The sequence below is a fragment of the Lissotriton helveticus genome, chromosome 2_1, assembly GCF_964261635.1.
Source record: "Lissotriton helveticus chromosome 2_1, aLisHel1.1, whole genome shotgun sequence".
NCBI lineage: Eukaryota > Metazoa > Chordata > Amphibia > Caudata > Salamandridae > Lissotriton > Lissotriton helveticus.
Genome location: NC_136059.1, coordinates 50,801,033 through 50,821,043, shown reverse-complemented (window position 1 = coordinate 50,821,043; position 20,011 = coordinate 50,801,033). Strand labels below are relative to the sequence as shown.

At 48.1% G+C, this 20,011-nt stretch overlaps 1 protein-coding gene across 1 annotated transcript in view; it reads left to right on the top strand.

Annotated features, from left to right (window-relative positions):
- The window catches only part of GGT6 (gamma-glutamyltransferase 6), a 79,166-nt gene extending 59,929 nt beyond the window's left edge, over positions 1-19,237 (top strand). Inside the window, exon 4 of the mRNA XM_078674458.1 lies at positions 17,525-19,237. Within this exon, the coding sequence (XP_078530584.1) occupies positions 17,525-18,828 (1,304 nt within the window). The 3' untranslated portion in view covers positions 18,829-19,237. The remainder of the gene's footprint in view (positions 1-17,524) is intronic.
- Positions 19,238-20,011: the final 774 nt, after the last annotated feature.

Genomic DNA, 20,011 nt, shown 5'->3' with positions numbered 1-20,011 from the left:
ATTGTTCATCATGCTGTCCATCAATTGTTCTTTTTACAGTGTTAACGAAGTGCCTCGAAGGGTCTCACCTGTAGGTTTCCATGCTCAGTCTATAAGAGAGTAAATTGCCACCCACTCTTTTGCCATGTGCTTTTTCACAGATGAGAACAGAGCACAACCATGATTTGAAAAGGGCAGCGTGTCAATATTTGTTTTATTTGTGTGGAATTATCACCCCCCTTCTTCCAGAGCAGCTATGGAAGTGGATCATAAAAGGAATATCACTACTTACCTACTGCACGTTCTTTCTGTGGAGAAGTGTGGCTCAGGGGTTAGAGGCAGCAGACCCGGAAGCTGAGATCGGTCCTGGACCAGGGTTCAATTCCCCGCCTCGGCGGGTCTTGGGCTAAAAATTCCACGGACTCGATAATTCTCGCCCCGGTGCCTCCTTGACTCACGGGTTCACACTCTGCGACTCTGGGCAATAGCTTGCTTAATCTCCACAACGACCCCTCGCGGCGGGATGCCTGACTTTCACCTTGTGGATACCCTGCTATCTCACAGGGGAATACCAGGAAGGGTTCCCTAAGCAAGCGCCGGGAAACCCACTGCGGGTAGCTGTGCGCTATATAAGCTCAACTACATTTACATTTACATTCTGATGGATCAGATTCTGCCTTCAAATTTCTTTATCGCCCTCTCCTCCTCTTTTGAGTTTAGTGCTATATTGTGTGTTAGGTCCCACCCACAGACCGCTGAAAGCTTACAGTGGGTTTATGGCCAGTCCTTTGTTTTTCATTGGCTGCCTCTCGTGTCACTCTCGCCTATTGGCTCCTGATTCAACGGCTGTCCTTGCTTTTCTGTTTCTCCCTCCCCTGGAGCGCAGCTTCTTGCTCAACCTTTAGATTGGATGGCTTGTATCCGTCCACTGCTCACATTCAGAAAACTACGTTTTATGTGTCCATTCTTTCCCCACCCCATCTATTGCGTGCCCTCCCTGCCTTTTGACTTGTTTAATTCATTTTTTTAAATTTACATATCTTCCACTCTCCTCAAGCTTCTCCGTTGCTGCCTCATGTTGCCTTGTTCTCCACCCACTTCAATGCTGCACCCCAATTGGTCTTGTTGCGATCCCGTGTTTTAGAAAAAAACCTTTTTCGGTCCAGGCCAGCACTCACCCCAGCAGCTCCGCATCACAACACCACAGCCTCGAGTCCTCCTCTGTCAGGGTTTGCGCCAGCAGCCCTCCTAACACCTTGGTGACTCGTGTTTTGTTCTGGTATTTGGCATCCGCCGGTCTCACTAAGGATTATTGTTTATTTACTTGTTTTATTGCCTAAGTTTCTTTATTCTGCTGATCTACTAATTCTTCTCTGCCTGAGTTGCCATTCAATTTTTACCACCGCTGCTGCCCCTGTGGCCCCTCTCACCCCGACTCAGGCCCCGCTCCCACTTCCCCATCGCTGGTCCCGCCCCCTCACCTACTAAAGGGCAATTGCTGCAGGGAGCGCGTGGTGATCCCCAGACCTTCGGTCCAGGCCAGCACTCTCCACAGCTGCTCCACCTCACCGCCGCAGCCTCGAGTCCTCCACTGTCAGGGTTCGCGCCAGCAGCCCTCCTAACACCTTGGTGACTCGTGTTTTGTTCTGGTATTCCGCATTTGCCAGTCTCACTAAGAATTATTGTTTATATACTTGTTTTATTGCCTAAGTTTATTCTGCTGATCTTTTTATTTATCTCTGCCTGAGTTGCCATTCCATTTTCACCGCCGCTGCTGCCCCTGCGCCCCTCTCACCCCGACTCAGTCCCCGCTCCCGCCTCCCCCCTACTTAATGGCAACCGCTGTGCGGTCGCGCCGCTGGCGCGCCTAAGGCATGCCCGTCTGCGACCAGCGCCAGGAACCGTGGTTCATCTAGGCCCCACCGGAGGATCAAACATCCGCTTCAGCCACACCACCCAGCCACTCTGGATGAACCACCACTGTGTTCATTTCACCTTCAACACCACCACTGCACCCAAGCCAGCCCCGCGCCCACCACGACAGATTTGGATCACAGAGGAACACCTCAACACCACCATCCGCCAAAACCCACCCTGTACCACGACTGACACCAACTCCGCAGCCAGGGAATTTCACCGCTGGGTCACCTACTGCACCGATGAGCTCGCACCCCTCCACCACCCCGCCAAACAATGCCCGTTGAAGGCTGCCTGGTTCACCGCAGAACTTCAAGAAGCTAGGCGCTCCTGCAGATGCCTTGAGAAAACCTGGTGTAACCAGAAAACCACAGAAGCTCGGAACGACCACAAAAGCACCCTGAAGGAATACCACCAGCGCATAAGAGACACCAAAAAGACCTTCTTAAGCGACAAAGTCCGGACCAACGTGACCAATGCCAAGGAACTGTTCAACGTCATACAGCAGTTCACAAAACCCACCTGCGAAGCCTCCGACGTCACACCTTCCCAGGAACTCTGCGACAAGCTCAGCTCCTTCTTCCATCTAAAAATAAAGGTCCTCTACAACAACTTCAGCGAACCAGTGCCGGACACCATTCCCCAACCAGCACCACTGCCGCCTACAAACCGACCATCTCTTCCTGGGATCCTGCCACCGTCTAACTCATCACAGCGACCATAAAAATAAAAACACTCGGGAGCCCCTAAGAACCCCTGCCCACTGCACATCTTCCACAGGTCCGCCACCGCCATCACACCCGAACTAGGACGGACCATCAATGCCTCCCTAAGATCTGGCATTGGCCCAGACAACTGGAAACGGGCGGAGGTGAAACCCCTCCTCAAGAAACCAATGGCCGACCCAACGGACCTGAAAAACTACCAGCCCATCTCTCTCCTCCTCTTCGCAGCCAGAGTCACAGAGAGACTCGTAAACGCCTAGCTAACTACCTTCATCAAAGAGAACTCCATCCTGGACGTCGCTCAGTCTGGATTCCGCAGCAAACACAGCATCAAGACCGCCCTCCTTGCCACCACTGTAGACATCCGAATGCTACTAGACCAGGTACCCACTGCAGCCCTCATCCTTCTAGACCTCTCTGCAGCCTTCAACACCATCTCACATCACACACTCGCAGCCAGACTTCACGACGCAGGGATACAAGGAGTCGCCCTCGACTGGATCTGATGCTTCCTCTCCGGCAGAACCCAGAGGATTCGACTCCCTCCCTTCCTCTCTGAACCCATGGAAATCAACTGCAGAGTATCCCAGGGATCATCACTCAGCCACACGCTTTTCATCATCTACATGGCCCCCCTCGCTGCCATCGTCCGACAGCATGGGTCTCAGCATTGTATTCTACGCCGACAACCCCCAGATCATCCTCTCACTCACGAAGAATCCCAAATACACCAGACTCTGCTTCCAGGAAGGAATGAAGAACGTAGCCGCCTGGATGAAAGACAGCTGCTTGAAACTGAACTCAGAGAAGACTGAGGTCCTCATCCTCGGTCCCTGCCCCTTAGCCTGGGACAACACCTGGTGGCCCACTACGCTCGGGAGCCCACCTACCCCTACAGACTATGTGCAGAACCTCAGCATCATCCTCAACTCCTCCCTCTCCATCTACCATCAGATCAATGCCGTCACTGCCACCTGCTTCAATTGCCTTTGCATCCTCCGTAAGACCTTCAAATGGATCCACCCTGACTGCAGAAGGACCGTCACCCACGCACTCATAACCAGCAGACTGGACTACGGCAACGCCCTCTACGCCAGAATCAATAGAACACTTCTACACAAACTCTAAAGCATCCAGAACGCCGCAGCCAGACTCGTCCTCGGGACAGCCCGCCACGAGCACATGACCCAACACTAACGAGTCCTCCACTGGCTCCCTGTCAAGAAGAGGATCACCTTCAAACTCCTCCCCACACCTACAAATCCCTCAACAACATCGGACCCAAATACCTCAATGAGAGAGTATCTTCCCACATACCCAAGAGGAACTTCCGCTCCGCCGACCTCGCCCTGGCAGAGGTCCGCCACATCCGCAGAAACAGAACCGGTGGGAGAGCCTTCTCCTACACCGCAGCCAAGACCTGTAACGAGCTCCCAGTTAACATCAGGCGCTCCCCGACCATGCACACGTTCAGGAAGAGACTCAAGTCCTTGCTCTTCGACTGACCCAGAGCTGAACCTCACCCCCTCCCCCATGCCTTGAGACCCTCACGGGTGAGTAGCGCACTTTACAAACCCCTGATTGATTGATTAATTGGGAGGGTATAAAAACTGCACTTTTTTGCTGGGTAGTTGTTTTGAAACCGAGCTTTTGTAGATGTATACAATTTTATTTTTTAATTTACATTTGTAGGTGGTGTCTGACATCTTAGAGCACTAACTAAAATAAAATAAAAATGGCGGCCAAGTAATGACGAAAGCATGTACATACTTCAGCGTGTTGAGAAATGCACACATACTATCGACCAAAAAAAAGCATTGGCAATGCCAATAGAGGCAAAAGGCGTGACTGATTGGCTTTGCCCATGCTTGTTCCTTCCTTGGCTCTGCCCTGTCTCTGTGTCCTTGGGCTCTGTCCAGGAGCTGACGTCACTCTGTAGGGTGGCATATATGAGTGGCTGCAGTCTGCCCTGCTCCATAGAGTCCAGGCAGCCGCTCGAGGTGGAGAGGCCTGGCTGTGTCTGGTCTAGCGCCTGGAGATACGTCTCAAGCCTGCGGGGCTGTCACAGCATCAGAAAGAGTGCTCCAAAGAGAACCGACTTATTGATTCAGGAATGACACCAGAGTGACCCATGACAGTCCATTGAGCAGGACGTGTCCATCAAACCAGACCTTGAAATAATGTCACGGTCCTCCGACCCCTGTCTGCGCCGTACAGCCGGGACTGCATGCTGCCTGAGAGCCCGACTGCCAGCAGAGGCCTCCTAGCGCTGCTGGCAGTGTGTTCTTGTGGTTTGAGTGTCTGCCATTTATTGCAGTATTATACTTCTACTTGTATTGTTTACTCTTTTTGGTAACATGCACACGTCACTTTCCCTCTTGTAATGTATCGTTTGCTACCTCTCGTATTTTGTTTGCTCTCGATGGATACATGCACAATTGCCACCATTGCCTCACGTTTGCTTTTGTAACATGCTCACTTGTAATTTTTCCATAATGTTTCACTACTGTTCCTATTGTGAAGCGCTCTGAGACCTGCGGGTGAAGTCCGCGCTATAAAAACGCATACATTTTGTTTAAAAAACATAGCACAGCAGATGCTGCTGGTGTGACGCTGCAGAGAGCTGCAGCTGCTTCTCAGCGCCGCACTGACACCTTGTGGCGGTAGGTGGCATTGCACTCTGCTGATGCTGTCTAAGTCTTGGGATGAGCACAAGAGCTCCTCCCTGCTCGCGAGGCAGCCGGAGGAGGCAGAGCTGCAGCAGTATTCATGGTTCTGAACAGGATAAGTGCCAGTCTCCTGTGTACTTAAGAAACTGGTCTTCCCAGGAGTCAACTATGCAGGGCACAAGTTGTAAAAAAAGAAGTGGGGGGGACGCTGTCACCGGAAGTGACGTCACGACAGAAGAGGCCAAAGAGTGAAGTCCAACTGTTAGTGGTGGTTTGTTAATAAGTGTGGAGACGCCACCCACCCGCGTGGTACCCCACCTCAAGCCCTGCTGCTATGTGTGGGATTCTAATGGGTGGAGGCCCTGCAGTGCAGTCACCAGATCACTCCATGTAACCAAGGAAGCAATGTTCCAGACCGAGGTATTTATCAAAAAACCTAAGCATTCTGGGAGTTGTGGTCCTGGATATCAGTTGATCCTTTCAACAAATGCACAGAGACTTTTTAAAGCAGGAGCAAAGCGGGGTCTGGCCCAGGGTCTCCACCTTTCTATGAGCCCATCCTTTATTTATTTGAAAAGTTTTATATAGCGCTGGCTAAATCCAGATGTATCAGAGCGCTTTACATGAGGAGGTACAATTGCTTCAAAACATAGTTACGACAGTTTCAGGTGCGTGGTTACTGGAGATACAAGAGGTACAAAGGGATGGCTCGGGTATGGGGAAGAAAAAGCAGGCAGGGGGAGAGAGGGAAGGAACAGAAGGTGGAAGATAAAGAGTGAGGGAGGAAAGAGGTGAGGGAGGGGGTAGGAAACACAACAGGGCGACGAAAAAAGAAACAGTGTTTGATGATCGGATGGGTAGGTGACGGCCAAGGGGGGAACCAGAGCCAAACTCCTCAATAGCTGCGTAGGGCAACTCCACCGGTCATCGGCCAAAGGTAGATTGGTCGTCGCAATACCTCAGAGGGTTAGAGTATCGGCCTAGGAGAGATCGTGAAAAGGTTTCAAGAGAGCGCCGTTCACGGTGTACGGTTCTGAGTTCCCAGCGATACCCAGCGCTAATGGGAACATTCCCAAACCTCCGCTATATATGAATCCCTTAACACTGTGGACTATCTCTGAGGGGAATCTGAGACTCCAGGGCAAAAATGCTGGATCTCTTCCCAACAAGGGGAGAAAGAGGGCTTTGGTAAGGGGCACATTAAAGGAGGTAGTTTAGGGACCGTTGAGCAGTAGGGGCGGATCTTTACAGCAGAATGGGGGAAATGAGAGTAGGTACCCTGGTACCGACTCCCACTGCCCTAGAGCAGCTAACGTTGGAGGTAGTAGGAAAAAGCCAAGAAAATAATATGAGTAGTCTGCCAAAAATGAATGTAGCTTAACCAAAAACAGTTACCCTCATGGTCTAAAATGGGAGGGCTAGCAGTAAAAAGCTTGTTAAAGGGTGAAAAGAGTGTAGGCAGAGTATGGAGATCGCAGAAACATAGGAAACAAAAGATTGCGGAGGGAAAGGGAAGATGTGGCTCAGGGGGGAAAGTTCAGCCGCCACTTTAAGGTCAGGCTGGTACAGGCAGAATCACAGGGATGGCCACCGGGGGTGTTGGAAAAGACCTGGAGGAGTCAACGTGCTTACAAGGGTATTGGTAAGATACAAAAATTACACAGAGTTAACAAAGGATAAATGAAGTATTGCACAATACGAACCATGTCATTAAACATGCAAATAATCAGGGGGGGGTCGACATGACATGAAAAGAATGGGGGGAACAGAGGTATCAGCAATATTCTTAGATGATGCGAAGATCCGTGGAGAAGAGAGATGATCCAAATTAGTCCAGCTGGGGACCAGTGGGGCCGGAGGGATGGACCAGGTCACAAGATGGTGGAACGGGACTGGCGTGACAATCGCAGAAGGTCACAAAATGATGGTGTGCAAAAGCGACGTAGTCCAAAAGTCCAATGGAGTAGTTCTTAACTCTTCTCAAAACCTCCAAGTTGTCCCAGATATCTTACGGGAGGACAGCCAGGCGGGATGGCAGTATGAAAAGCAGCGTCCGTCAAGTCCAGAGGCGGAGGGAGGGATAGAACATCAGGGGAACATTGCAAAATCACAGAAAGCAAACAGTAGTACAGAACTGCATCAGTTACTAGAGTATAAAAAACACAGCCTTGTATAGGCGCCGCAAAGGTGTGGCGCCGCGGCCAGGGCGACTGACTCCGGAATCTGGGGATCACGGTTCAATCCCCGGCACCGGCGGCAGATTAGCCCAGCACCATGTGACTCTGGGCAATAGCTTGCTTAATCTTCCTGATGGCCCCCAGCGCCTAGAGACCCTAACAGGTGATTGTGCGCTTTACAAATGTGGATATTATTATTATTATAGTCTACCAGGGAAAAGGAAACGCAAGAACAAGTCAGAGAGAACACAAAGGTGGAGGGGGAGGGGCAATGAGCCCAAAACTAAACAAAGGCAAACCGGCGGCAAAGAAAGACTAAACATCATGAAGTCGCAAAGTCAAAGAATAAACCAGACAGGTCGGGGACATGACGAAAAGAGAAGTTTGTCATTCCTAAAATCAAGCTTTCTCGGATGGGCGGAAGATCTTTCTCCTACTTAGGTCGGTCTACAACCTTTAAACCGCGGTCAAAACACCGCGGTGCCATTACGACATGTCTTTTACAACGCAAGTCGTTACCGCGACTTGAGCTGGGGGGCGCTCTAGACAAAGGAATAGTAGATTTACTATTCCAACACCTTCCCTATTGTACGTAGGCTGGAGTTGGAATAGTAAATCTTACTATTCCTAAGTCCTGCACCCTACAGCGCAAGTCGTGGTAACGAATTGCCCTCGCGGCGGGATGCCTGGCTTTCACCTTGCGGATACCCTTCCGGGGTTATCTCACAGGGGAATACCAGGACGGGTTCCCTAAGCAAGCGCTTAGAAACCGCTCGGTGATTTGCGCTATATAAATTCCTGTACATTTACATTTACATTTACATTGTAAAAGATGTGTTGTGATGTCCCGCGATCATTTTGATCGCGTTGTAACATCGTACATCCACAAAGGAGATAAAGGCGTCAATTAAGAGGGGACATCATTCAGCTTCCAGGACTGACCCAGACAGCAGCACAAAGTAAAAATGATGGGGCCCCTGCACAGTATGAAAGGGGCTCCCAGGTCTCCCGTATCTCATAAATATTCAAAGGCTTTGCACTGAGTTGGAGCCCCCTGATGGATTGGGGTCCCCTTAAAGATTCGGAGCCAACAAAGAGGGTCGTACATGATCAGACCATAGTTCACGTTGGCGTGCTTGAGCTGAAAATGAATAATACATTCAGAGAGAGGAGAGGATGTGGCCTAACGGCTAGGGCGGTCGATCTCAAATCTGGTTCGAGCCTCTGCAATGACAATCAACATCCTGTGATTCTGGGCAAATCCCTCAATCTCCTGCGCCTAACAAAAAAATGAATGTGTCCTTCTGTAACGCAACTGGTGCTCATGTAAAGCGCTCTGATATCTTCGGATCAAGTTTGCGATATATAAAACGCTGAGGAGAGTTGTTAGAAGCAGGGGCTTCCAAACTATGTTTTGACAAGGACCTCCAGAATCTTTAAGATGTCCCTGCAAATACACACCAAAACAAGCTATAAAAGAAAAGCCCGGCACGTGGGCATTGCAGCCTTGGTGACATGGAGTCACGTGGTACTCTTACATGTTAAACATGTGAACACATGCCGGTCCAGCGTAACTTCTGGCTAAGATGGCTGCCCCTTGGTCATTGTGAGTAATCCATTTCCAACCGGTAGATCTAGAACTTGACCCAAGTCGTCAAGATTCACAGCTTCATGCATGAATGGCTTGTCCAGGCCAGGCTTTTTGTGTGTCCCACTTCTTTGATTATGAAATCAATACCACAAGTCGCAGAATGTAAACAAATTGTGTTGGTGTGAGCTATGGACACAAGGGCCTTGGAAAGGTTAGAGTTCAGTTTGACACAGTTATGCATGTTGTTGCACCCTCGCTGCAGCATCTCTGGCTGAGGTTGCTGGACCACCCTAAGTCGCTCGGACAACATGTTTCCAGGCTAAGCCTCTCTTTTCATGAATCCTTGTGTTTCAGGTGTGGGTTAGTCCCATCAGCTCTATTCGAAACATCAGCCCCAAGAATGCCATTGTTTGTTACCTGAAAGCCCAGAGCTGGAACAACAGTGTTTTGTTAACTCTGTCTAAGGCATTGGTATTGTTAGTGATGGTGACACAATCAGTGCTTAATTTGAGCAGGTGGTTTTTGCTGCTCGGCACCAGTACTTAATTATCAACACCGGCGCTTTTGACTGTCTCCCGCAAGGTGGTGCTGTCTGGCTAATTTAGAGATCAATCAATCAATCAGAGCATTTGTAAAGCGCACTACTCACCCTGGAGTGTCTCAAGGCGCTGGGGGGGAAGAGGGGAGTTGCTACTGCTCGAATAGCCAGGTCTTGAGGAGTCTTCTGAAGGTCAGTAGGTCTCGGGTCTGCCGTAGGAGGATGGGGAGGATGTTCCAGGTCTTGGCGGCGAGGTGGGAGAACGATCTACCGCCGGTGGTCGTTCTTCAGATGCGGGGAACGGTGGCGAGGGCGAGGTTGGCGGAGCGGAGCTGGCGGTTTGGGGTGTAGAAGGTGAGTCAACTGTTGAGGTATGCTGATCCGGTGTTGTGGAGTGCCTTGTGTGAGTGGGTGAGGAGCTTGAAGGTGATTCTCTTGTTGATGGGAAGTAAGTGCAGGTCTCTCAGGTGGGGTGTGATGTGGCTGTGGCGAGGGATGTTGAGGATCAGGCGTGCGGAGGCGTTCTGGATGCGTTGAAGTCTTCTCTGAAGTTTGGCTGAGGCTCCTGTGTAGAGAGCGTTTCCATAGTCCAACCTGCTGCTGACGAGGGCCTGGGTGACCGTTCTTGTTTCGGTGGAGATCCAATTGTAGAACTTGCAGAGCATGCGGAGGGTGTTGAAGCAGAAGGATCAGACAGCGTTGACTTGCTTGGTCATGGAGAGTGTTGAGTCGAGGATGAACCCCAGGTTGCGACCACAACGACGGTTATTCATTTCTAATGTATATTGAATACATTTTTATCTGCCACACAAGCCATAATTATAGCATTGGGTGCATGAAATAATCTGAATTGTTACACTTGTAGGAGTGTGAGGGTTAGTAGTTGTGCTGTTACTATTATTGGCAGAGCAGGCAGGGCATTGTATGGTGCGAGCTGTTGTGGCCTTCTGACGAGAGCCCTGACACTTTTTTTTTCTTACTAAGTAAGCACTGTAGGCTCAGGCTGTCATAAGGTTTGCATCCTTTTGAGTTCCTTGTTTACCTTGTAGATCATTGTGTTATGTGCAAGCAGTCACCTGGCAACCTATGACTGAATAGAGCTGGAATAGGCATCCAGAATTGGAGTGAAGCAGGCAAGGCCAGCTTTTCCAAGGGTGGTTAAGCTGATGTGGTCTTCCATCAACAAATCTTCGAGAAAATCGGCTAACTTGTGCTTATTACAATACAGATTTCATACACTTATGCCAAGACCCATGTGTTTCACATCCAGTTACAAGGAATACTCGTGAAATATTGCAGTACTTTTGTGGCATTGGAAACCAGCTCTGCACACACCTCACTTTGCCACTGGAGTCAAGCTAGCCTGGCTGATGATGGCTGTTCGCCCGAAACCAGTCCCAGGATGATTGTTTCCAGTCTAGGGAGGACCTGGCTTGGCAGTTCTGCTTGACTGTTCCCATGAGGCACAGGGTCAGACAGATTTGCATATAGCCAGGTCTAAACTGGGGTGGTGTGGTGAGCAAAAGAAAGATGGATTTAACCCAAATCTCTTGACTGGGGGTGAATGTTTTGATATGTTAAGCATTCCGTCCATCAATTATGTGTCTTTTGCTTTCCCGCACACACCTGCGGTCGGTTTATTCCATGTAGAACAAAACACAGTGCAGAGAATGAATCATCATTGTATTAAAATGTACTTTTATAGAACTTGACACAGAGCACTTTAAATAGTACATTCTTCAAGCAAATATTACTAATACTAGTACTAGTGTAACTTGACTCTCATCCAGGTGGTCTCAGAAGGATGAAGGGCTGAATTCTCCATGCAAGAGTTTGATCTGCCGACCTTAACTCTCGACACAATGAGCCCTTAATACTTCAGTTTGTGACTTTCACCACAATAAGGTTTGTGATGACATCATTATCAGAGGGATGTATGATGGTACAACCCGGTAGAAAACACCGCAGTACCATCACAACGCAGGTTTTACATCACAAGCCGTTACCACGACTTGCGCTGTAGGGTGCTTGACTAAGGAATATTAAGATTTACTATTCCACCACCAGCCTACGTACAGTAGGGAAGGTGTTGGAATAGTAAATCTACTATTCCTTAGTCTAGAGCGCCCTCCAGCGCAAGTCGTGGTAATGACTTGCGTTGTAAAACCCGCGTTTTAATGGCACTGCAGTGTCACTACCGCGTCGTAATGGGTGTTTACCTTATCAGAGGGCACAAACTAGTGCACAATGGTGAAAAAACTGTATCACTCTTTCACCACAACAGATTAAAATGTGAGTGTAACCCCGCCCACTTCTATTTTCCTTTACATTTGATGCTAAATAGTGCTGCATTGACCTCCTCTGTGCTGGGTGTCTTGCTCATGAACCACCTCACATACGTCAGTGCCTGGTCCGAATTATATAATAGACGCGTGTGCAGGACTCAAAGCACATACCTCATGTTTCCTTTTGCTCCCAAGGTACATTTTCGTGATGGGGCATGACTATGGAGAAGGGATGCTGGCTCCTCCCCACCTCCTGTCCCCTTCAGTCCTGATCGCTATGCCCCCTGTTGGCAGGCCTAGCAAACTGCACTGCATGCTAATAAATACAACATGCTCCACCGAAACATACACACAATCGGGCCCCATCACACATACACACCCTCGGGCTAGCACCCATGCATGCTGCAGCGCAAACTCACACACACGCGCTCAAACTAATGCATGCATGCCCTACCGAAACATACATAAAACACACGCTCAAGCCCCCACACACATGGACACACTTAGACAGGCACAGGGACACATGCAGAGCTATTCACAAAGGTATGTTACACTTGTGAGTGATTTACGTGTGTAACATTACTCCTACACTTTTCAGCAACTTTAATCCTTGAACTTATTCAGAAAACCAGAGTGTGCAGTTACTCAAATGTGCAGACTTTCATTTCACCTCCACCTGAGAGAGTGTGGGGCTAAATTTACGAATTTGAGTTATTACCACAAACAAAAGGACACTAATAGTAAGTCGGTCTCCACATATGGCCAGCCACTTGTGTTTCAAGACCATTCTGTTAAAAAAAATGGAAGCAGGGCTTAACTCTAAACTCTATACCGCAAATATAAATTACATTTCTTAACCCTTTCGCTGCTAGGCCTTCCCCCCCACCCCTGTGCTAAGCCTTTTTTGGCTATTTGGGGTAGTTTGTGCTTAGGCCTCTGTAGCTTATTGTCCACATAAGGTATCCATGCCAAATATGCATCCTTTTTTCCAACATCATGGGGAATTTGAAGGTACCCAGTGTTTGTGGATTCCCCTGGAGGGGACCCAGAAATTAGCCAAAATACAGCTAAATGTTTTTTTTCGAAAAATGGGGACTAAGTGCGAGAGAAGAAAGAGTCTGTTTTTTTCCCTGCAAATGGTATCAACAAAGGGGTTGTGTTGCTGAAATCACCTTCTTCCCTGCTTTCAGGGACAAGTAGACTTTTGTCGGAAAACCAAAATGTTTTACACATTTTGGCATTTTACTGGGACATAGTCTATTTTTGCTACTTTTTGTGCTTTCAACCTCCTTTCAGTTAGTGGTAGAAATGGGTATGAAAGCAATAATGGATCCCGGAAATCAATACATTTCTGAAAAGTGGGCATCATTCTAAATTCAGCAAGGGGTCATTTGTGTAGATCCTTCAAGGTTTTGTTATGGAAACTAACTGTTCAAAATAAGAAATATTGAAAATGAGTTGAAAAAACAGCCATTTGTGCCAACGTTTTCACCTGTAACTTCTTCTAAGTATGACAGACTTTTTAAAGTAATATAACGTTGCATCCGGTAGACACTTCTGGTTGTGGGGATATAAAGGACTTGTACGTTCACCATGAACCAGAGGAATCCAAAACCAATAACTGAGCTGCATTTTGCAATGTTTTTTCATAGTGTTCCGGGTATTTACAAAATGGGTATCAAGGACACATATGTGTTTCTGAAATGGGAATAAAATGTAGATTTTAGAAGTAGTAGGTATCTCCACATCTCTGAAATTGTGAGTACCCATACTAGCATGTGAATTATAGGAAATTTTTCAAAGTCACTTCTTTTTTACACATTGTCTTACATTTGAAAGGCAGAAATGCATCGATAGTCAATAGGTAATAACGGTTGGTCTACGAATCTGTGTTCCCCTAAGTCTCCTGATAAAAATGGTATCTCACTTGTGTGGCACCCATTGACGAGTTGACAATGCTGCTAGTAACAGTTGTAACTAGTGTAGATTTAAGAAATTCAACTAGAGTTTGAACCGACAAGGAGAGCAGAGCGGTTTCCTAAAGGTGTAGGTGCAACTGTACTTTATCAACAATACACCTTACGTCATCAGGCAGCAACGCACGACTGTCTTAGCGGCCTGAAAATACTGTGTGTCCTCACCTAGGCGTTCAGAATGAAAAGATGGCTTTAAGGCACTAGTAGAATATTTTATAAACAGGTCATCGGTGTAGCACGGACAGAGCCTCAGACAAGCTCTCGCGCTCGCTGGATCCTGGTGGGTTTCGTCAGAAGTGATCTCACGCGCTGTAGTTGTTGTGACAGAAGGCTCGGAGTCCTCATGCGGGAGGAAGCAGTGTAATATTCACTGGTAACCATGGACACTCTCCAGTGACAAAAAACCTGAGCTCACAACAGCACTCACTGAGTGAGTCGACTCAGAACCCACATTGTGTTACCCTTGATTGTAGTCTGAGAATTATTAAAGCACAGAAGGAGGGCCAGAGGAGGTTTAAAGACCAGTGGGAGTTGACTCCCAGAATTTACTGGTGTGAACCACAACAAAATTCTCCTGGGTCTAGAAGAGCAAAGAAGTGATGCTGGAAAGGTGACCTGCCTGAGATGGAGTAAAGTTCAGTCTTCCCAGCATCTCTGCTCTGTTCTTGTAGACCCAGGAGTTTTTTGCTGTGGTTCTCAGTCTGAGGGTTATCCCCGTGAAGGAGGACCAGAAATGGTGGATGTCTGCGGCGCTCAAGCTCCAAACGGAGCAAGGTGGGATCTGGAGAAGTTTAACTATCGCCTCCAGCTCCACTCGTCCTGGTCTTTTATTGTGGAGAGGCAGTTCTGAAATCTCAAACTTCATACCGGTGCAGCCTGTATTTTGCTTGTGTCTGATTAGATTTGTAGTGTCATTAGCTTAGACATTGAAAAGAAAGTTAAATGTCCAAATCAGTTCAGCCAAGAAAGTATTAGTAAAATAGTGTAGTTGTGCAATGTCTACAGTAAACTACAGGAAGGAAATTGGAAATTAACAGCCTGATTCATGAACGGGCCGTTTTGCGAGCCCCTAATAGCGATTCATAGCGAATCGCTATTGAGGACTCGCAAAACGGTATTCATGTAGGAATTGCTAAATAAATAGCGATTCCTACACATTCCTTATTTGCGAGTAGCAAATTGCTACTCGCAAATAAGGAATAACTCCCCATTCATTCCTATGGGCCAAAAGGCCCATAGGAATGAATGGGGTGTATCCCTTATTTACGAGTAGCAATTTGCTACTCGCAAATAAGATAGCGATTTTAAGGGTGCCAGGGGTGTCCAAAGGACACCCTGTAGCACCCCTTAAATGCACATTTGAACAGGTGTTGCGCACACACATGTCCAAAGGACATGTGTGTGTGCAACATGCAACTTAGAAAAATGCTTTTAAAAGCATTTTTCTAAGTTTTTGCTATTTACCGAGAGGTCTGACCTCTCGGTAAATAGCGGCCCAAAATTGCAAATTCGCAATTTTTAAAAGTGTCATGAATAGCATTTAAGGAATCTCTAATAGAGATTCCTTAAATGCTAATCCTCGCATATTTGCTAATTCTTTATTAGCGATTTTTGCATTTGGGATTGTGAATCCCAAATGCCAAAATTGCACTCGCAAAAGGCCGTTTGCGAGTGCAATTTAGATTCATGAATCAGGCTGATAGTGTTGTAGTATTAAAACTCCCAGCGTTATCCAGGTGGCTGGCTGTCTGTCCGCTCGACGCCAGATGTGCTAAAGTGTTTTGTAGACGCAAATCCTCCAATTTGCAAACTGCATGGGTTAAAACCACAAACTCGCATTTTAGTATTTACTAAACCCCTCTAGCGATGGGGAACAGCCTTTCTAATCCCAAAGAGGTTTTGCGACTCATTCCGAATTGCAATAAGGACAGAACCTGAAAAGGGCGCTCCTTCCTATTGCGAGTTGCAGGGAGGTGTATCGGTGGCAAACACTGAAGGATAACACTCCTCAAAGGAGGCTTCTCCTCTGGAAAATGTGTCCGGTTGTTTCAGGGGGAAGAGGCTGGGCCCAGGAGACAACTGTCTGCTCTCCCTATATTTTCACCTAGGCAAAACACTTTTTTTTTTTCAGCACTAGTTCTTTTAACCCCTTCGCTGCGTTTGTCGGCCAACGGCCATCGCGAGCACTATGTCCATAGTGCTGCAAACGTCCGTTGGCTGACGCGGCCCAGCCCACTCCACTAAACCGCCGCACCGCGGCGGAATTAAGCTACCCAGGCGGCTTTAAAAATGATTTCCATTTTGGAATGCAAACACAATGATGGCGGCCTGCTCTTCCTTGCAGGTCAGTATCCCTGTGTTCATGGCCAATTAGAAGAGATTGCAAATAGTGGCTCACTTCATTAATATTTATTAGGCAGGTCGTTCTGCCACGCCCATAAATTGTTGATTTTGCGACACAACCTATCAGTACATTGGTCACATCACAAAATGAGAAACTGGTGAGAAGTCTGCACACAGTTTGATTGACAGGTTAATCTCTTCAGCAGGAACAACGCAGCAGCCCCTCTGCAATCTTCCAGCACTATAAGATTATCCATAATTAATAGTAAAATGGATTCATTGTTGAAAGAGGGACTCAGCTTGCCTGGAGGCAGCAAGACGTGTTTTTAATTCAGTGTAGTTTGCAAATGGCTGCTCAGACCGCAAAAGTGAATCCTGATTCACAGCACGAAGGGTCCCAGGTCTCCCGCGTGGACTTCTGGTCAGTAGGGCGACCATCCCCCCTCTTTAGAACTGTGGAACTGACTCCACGGTGAAAGATTAAATGTTTACTTGGAGGACTTGTGCAACTCTTGTTGGCCAGTTGTTTAGGAAGGGATAAGGTGCCTTGCATGCTTGGACAGCTCAACTGCGGCTCCTCAGTGCTGGAAACTGTTCAGTACAAAAGGGATCAATAATTTGCTTCTAATCAGTTTATCTGGAACACGAGGTCGTTCTTCAGACAAAGAAGTTTCACACCATTGTGGCAAATATCTGAGTGTAAACCTTTCCCCCCTAGTGGAAATTTTCCATATGTAAAATGTGAACATTTGAATTGATGTATGACATTACAACGCATGCTTTTACCACGCATGCTGTTACGACGCAGTTTTTACAACGCATGCTGTTACAACGCATAGCACTTAGGGGTGCTGGATAGTGAATAGTTTAATTTACTATTCCAACTCCAGTCCCCGTGGATAGCAGGGAAGGTGTTGGATAGTAAATAAATCTATTCCCTATCCGAGAGCGCCCCCCAGTGCAATGTGTTGTAATGACATGTGTTGTAATAGTTGCGTCGTAAAGGCACTGCGTGGTAAAAGTTGCGTTGTAAAGGATGTTTCCCCATTTGAATACTCCTGTCAATCTCTGATTTTCAGGAATGTACCTATGATTCATTGTTAATTCTAGGAAAGCTGGAAATTTACTCCAATCATAGGAATAGTCCTCCTTGAGCAAATATCCTACTTTCAGCAGCATGATTTGTGAGTTATAAACTGAATGTTCAGTCAAATGCTGGCTGTTTTGTCTAAAAATGGGATGAGAAGTTGTTGTGGAAAGAGGCGGATCAGGCTGATATCCCTTTGAACAGCTCTTTGATAATTGTTTTCTTCTTTGTTTGCAGGTGGAGTCCTTTCAGCCATTTACTACAACGCCACCTCTGGTCATGCGAGGGCGCTGAATGCCATGCCTACGGGGTCATCGTCCAGGCGCTTCGGGATCCCCATGGTGTTGCAGGGCCTGTGGGTAATTCACCAGCAGTACGGTGTCCTGGAGTGGGCCAAACTCCTCGACCTGCCCCTCCAGATGGCAGAAGATGGCTTCCGGATTGACGGCGTCCTTGCGAGAGCTCTAAGGGAGAACGAAGACCAGGTGAAGTCCTCCAGCCTCCGCGAGTGGTTCTGCTACACTAATGGCAGCTTGAAGGAAGAAGGCGCTGTTTCGGCTAACCCAAAGCTTGCTGAAATTCTAAAGTCATCAACAACCATGATGGAAGGAGGAGCGCTGCCTGAGACTGTCGTGCAGCATCTGTCTGAAGATCTTTCCACGACAGGCCTTTCTCCTTCTGAAATAAAGATGTTCACGGACGCCATGAAGGCGTCCACCGTGGAGTTTGTAAATGCCTTGTCCTTTGAGTTGGATGGGTTTCACCTCTACGCAGCTCCACCCCCGGCATCTGGAAATATCATCGGTGATATTTTAAAGCAAGTGAACAGAAGGAAGCTCGCTGTGACGAGCGTTGATGGTGAGCAAAGCACCATCGACACTTATCTGCACATACTAAACTCTTCAAAGTATGGCTATGCCCTTGGCCTTGGAGACATTCTGCGTGGTAGGACTTCCAACTCTTCAGGACAGCCAGTAACTGCAAAGGACGTAGCAAGTTTGAGCTTTGCTGATATAGGCGCCCATATCGCTACGGCGGATAGTCATGGCAACGTTCTTCTAATCTCCGTTTCACTCAACAGCTCCTTTGGTTCCAGGTTTATTTCTTCGTCCACTGGGATCCTGCTTAGTGACTTTGCCTTCAGCGCGAGCTCGGCCACGCTCTTCTGGGCGTGTCCGGTGGTGGTCAAACCTAATGACGAGGATGATGTCCTAGGAGTGGGAGCAACGGGAGGGAGCTCTGTCCCCATTGCTGTTGCTCAAAGTATCATAAAGCACATCTACTTTGAGAAGCCCCTAGCAGAGGTGACAGGTGGACCTCTCCTGGACGTTGACATTGGGGTGGACGGGGTAGTCCATTCCTTCATCTCCGGCTTCTCCAACTTGTCAGAGGTTTCCATGAGCCGGTTTGACAAGGAACCGGAGGCCACACTGTTAAATAGGACAGATGTATCCACGCCGGTTCTGCTGGTCGAGTCCCATGCGGAGCACGTGCGTGCCTTCGGGTCCCCGACCGCTTGCTGCCACTTTGATGGGATCTAAAGAGCATGGAGGGTCTTCGAAGGCCCATCGAAGGGATTCTGAGCTCCTGAGCCAATGTATTCAAGTCCTGCAGCTGACCATCGTATCTTCTTAGCATAAGCAAATTTATACATTTGGTTCACTTACACAAGGAGTGTGGCTTCTTGATGCTGACTTGGAAGCCCAGCTCACAATCGATACAGTTTGTGGCTTCTCCGTCCTGTAAAAGGGCTCATTCCCTAAGAGGAAAAGTTAATGCTGCTCCAGAACAGTTCAAAGCAACCATTGTACATATGGAATAACGCTTACTGTTCTCAAGATTACCTGTACTACAGCGTTGGGAAGTTTACTGTTGTGTCTTCTCTCGCTTCGCTCTTGCTCTCTCTCTACTCTCCCTCTCTCTCCCCTCTCTCTCTATCTCTTTCTCTCTCTCCTCTCTCTCTCTCCATCTCTTTCTCCTCTCTCTCTATCTCTGTCCATTTTCTCTCTCTGTCTCTCTCCATCTTCTCTCTCTGTCTCTTCGTCTTTGCTTCCTCTCGCTCCATCTTCTCTCAATGATCTGATTGGATGCTCTAGGAAAGGTGGATGTGCTAATCACATCCTTCCCCTATTCGCCCTCTTGTGTGATCCTCGGCAGCCCATGGACGTGTGAGCAAATGGTCCACTCGAGCTGGACATGTCGTAGGAGAACTCTGCCTCTTCGGCCGTCCTGCTGTTTAAAGAAGCGCTATCACTGTTTCTAAGCACTTTCTGTTGGTCAACTGTTGGAAAGGAGGAGGAGAAAGATGAAGTGAGGGGGTCCTGAAATCAGGGCTCTTACCCTGAGGGCCCAGATGAGTACAGGGGCCACTCAGATCTACTACCTGCCCACAGGACCACAGCTCCTCCCTATGTCACAGGCGGAGACACAAAAACTTCCAATGAATGTGCTCGCCAGCAGCGGCTGCATGGGCAGCGGGAGTGCCATCCCTGTTTATATAAAATATGATGCGGATGGGTGGACTCAATGGGAAATATAATATTTATTTGTATTTGTAGAGGTTTGAGGAGTACCTGAATCTTTACAGAGAACATTTTATTGCAGCAGGAGCACTTCAACCACAGGGTGCGGTGCACAGATCGGGGGGGGGGGGGATGGGGGGTCCAGCTGGGACCAGTTTACAGAACTAAGAATGTGATCGGAGCCGGGCTTTGGGGACATGTG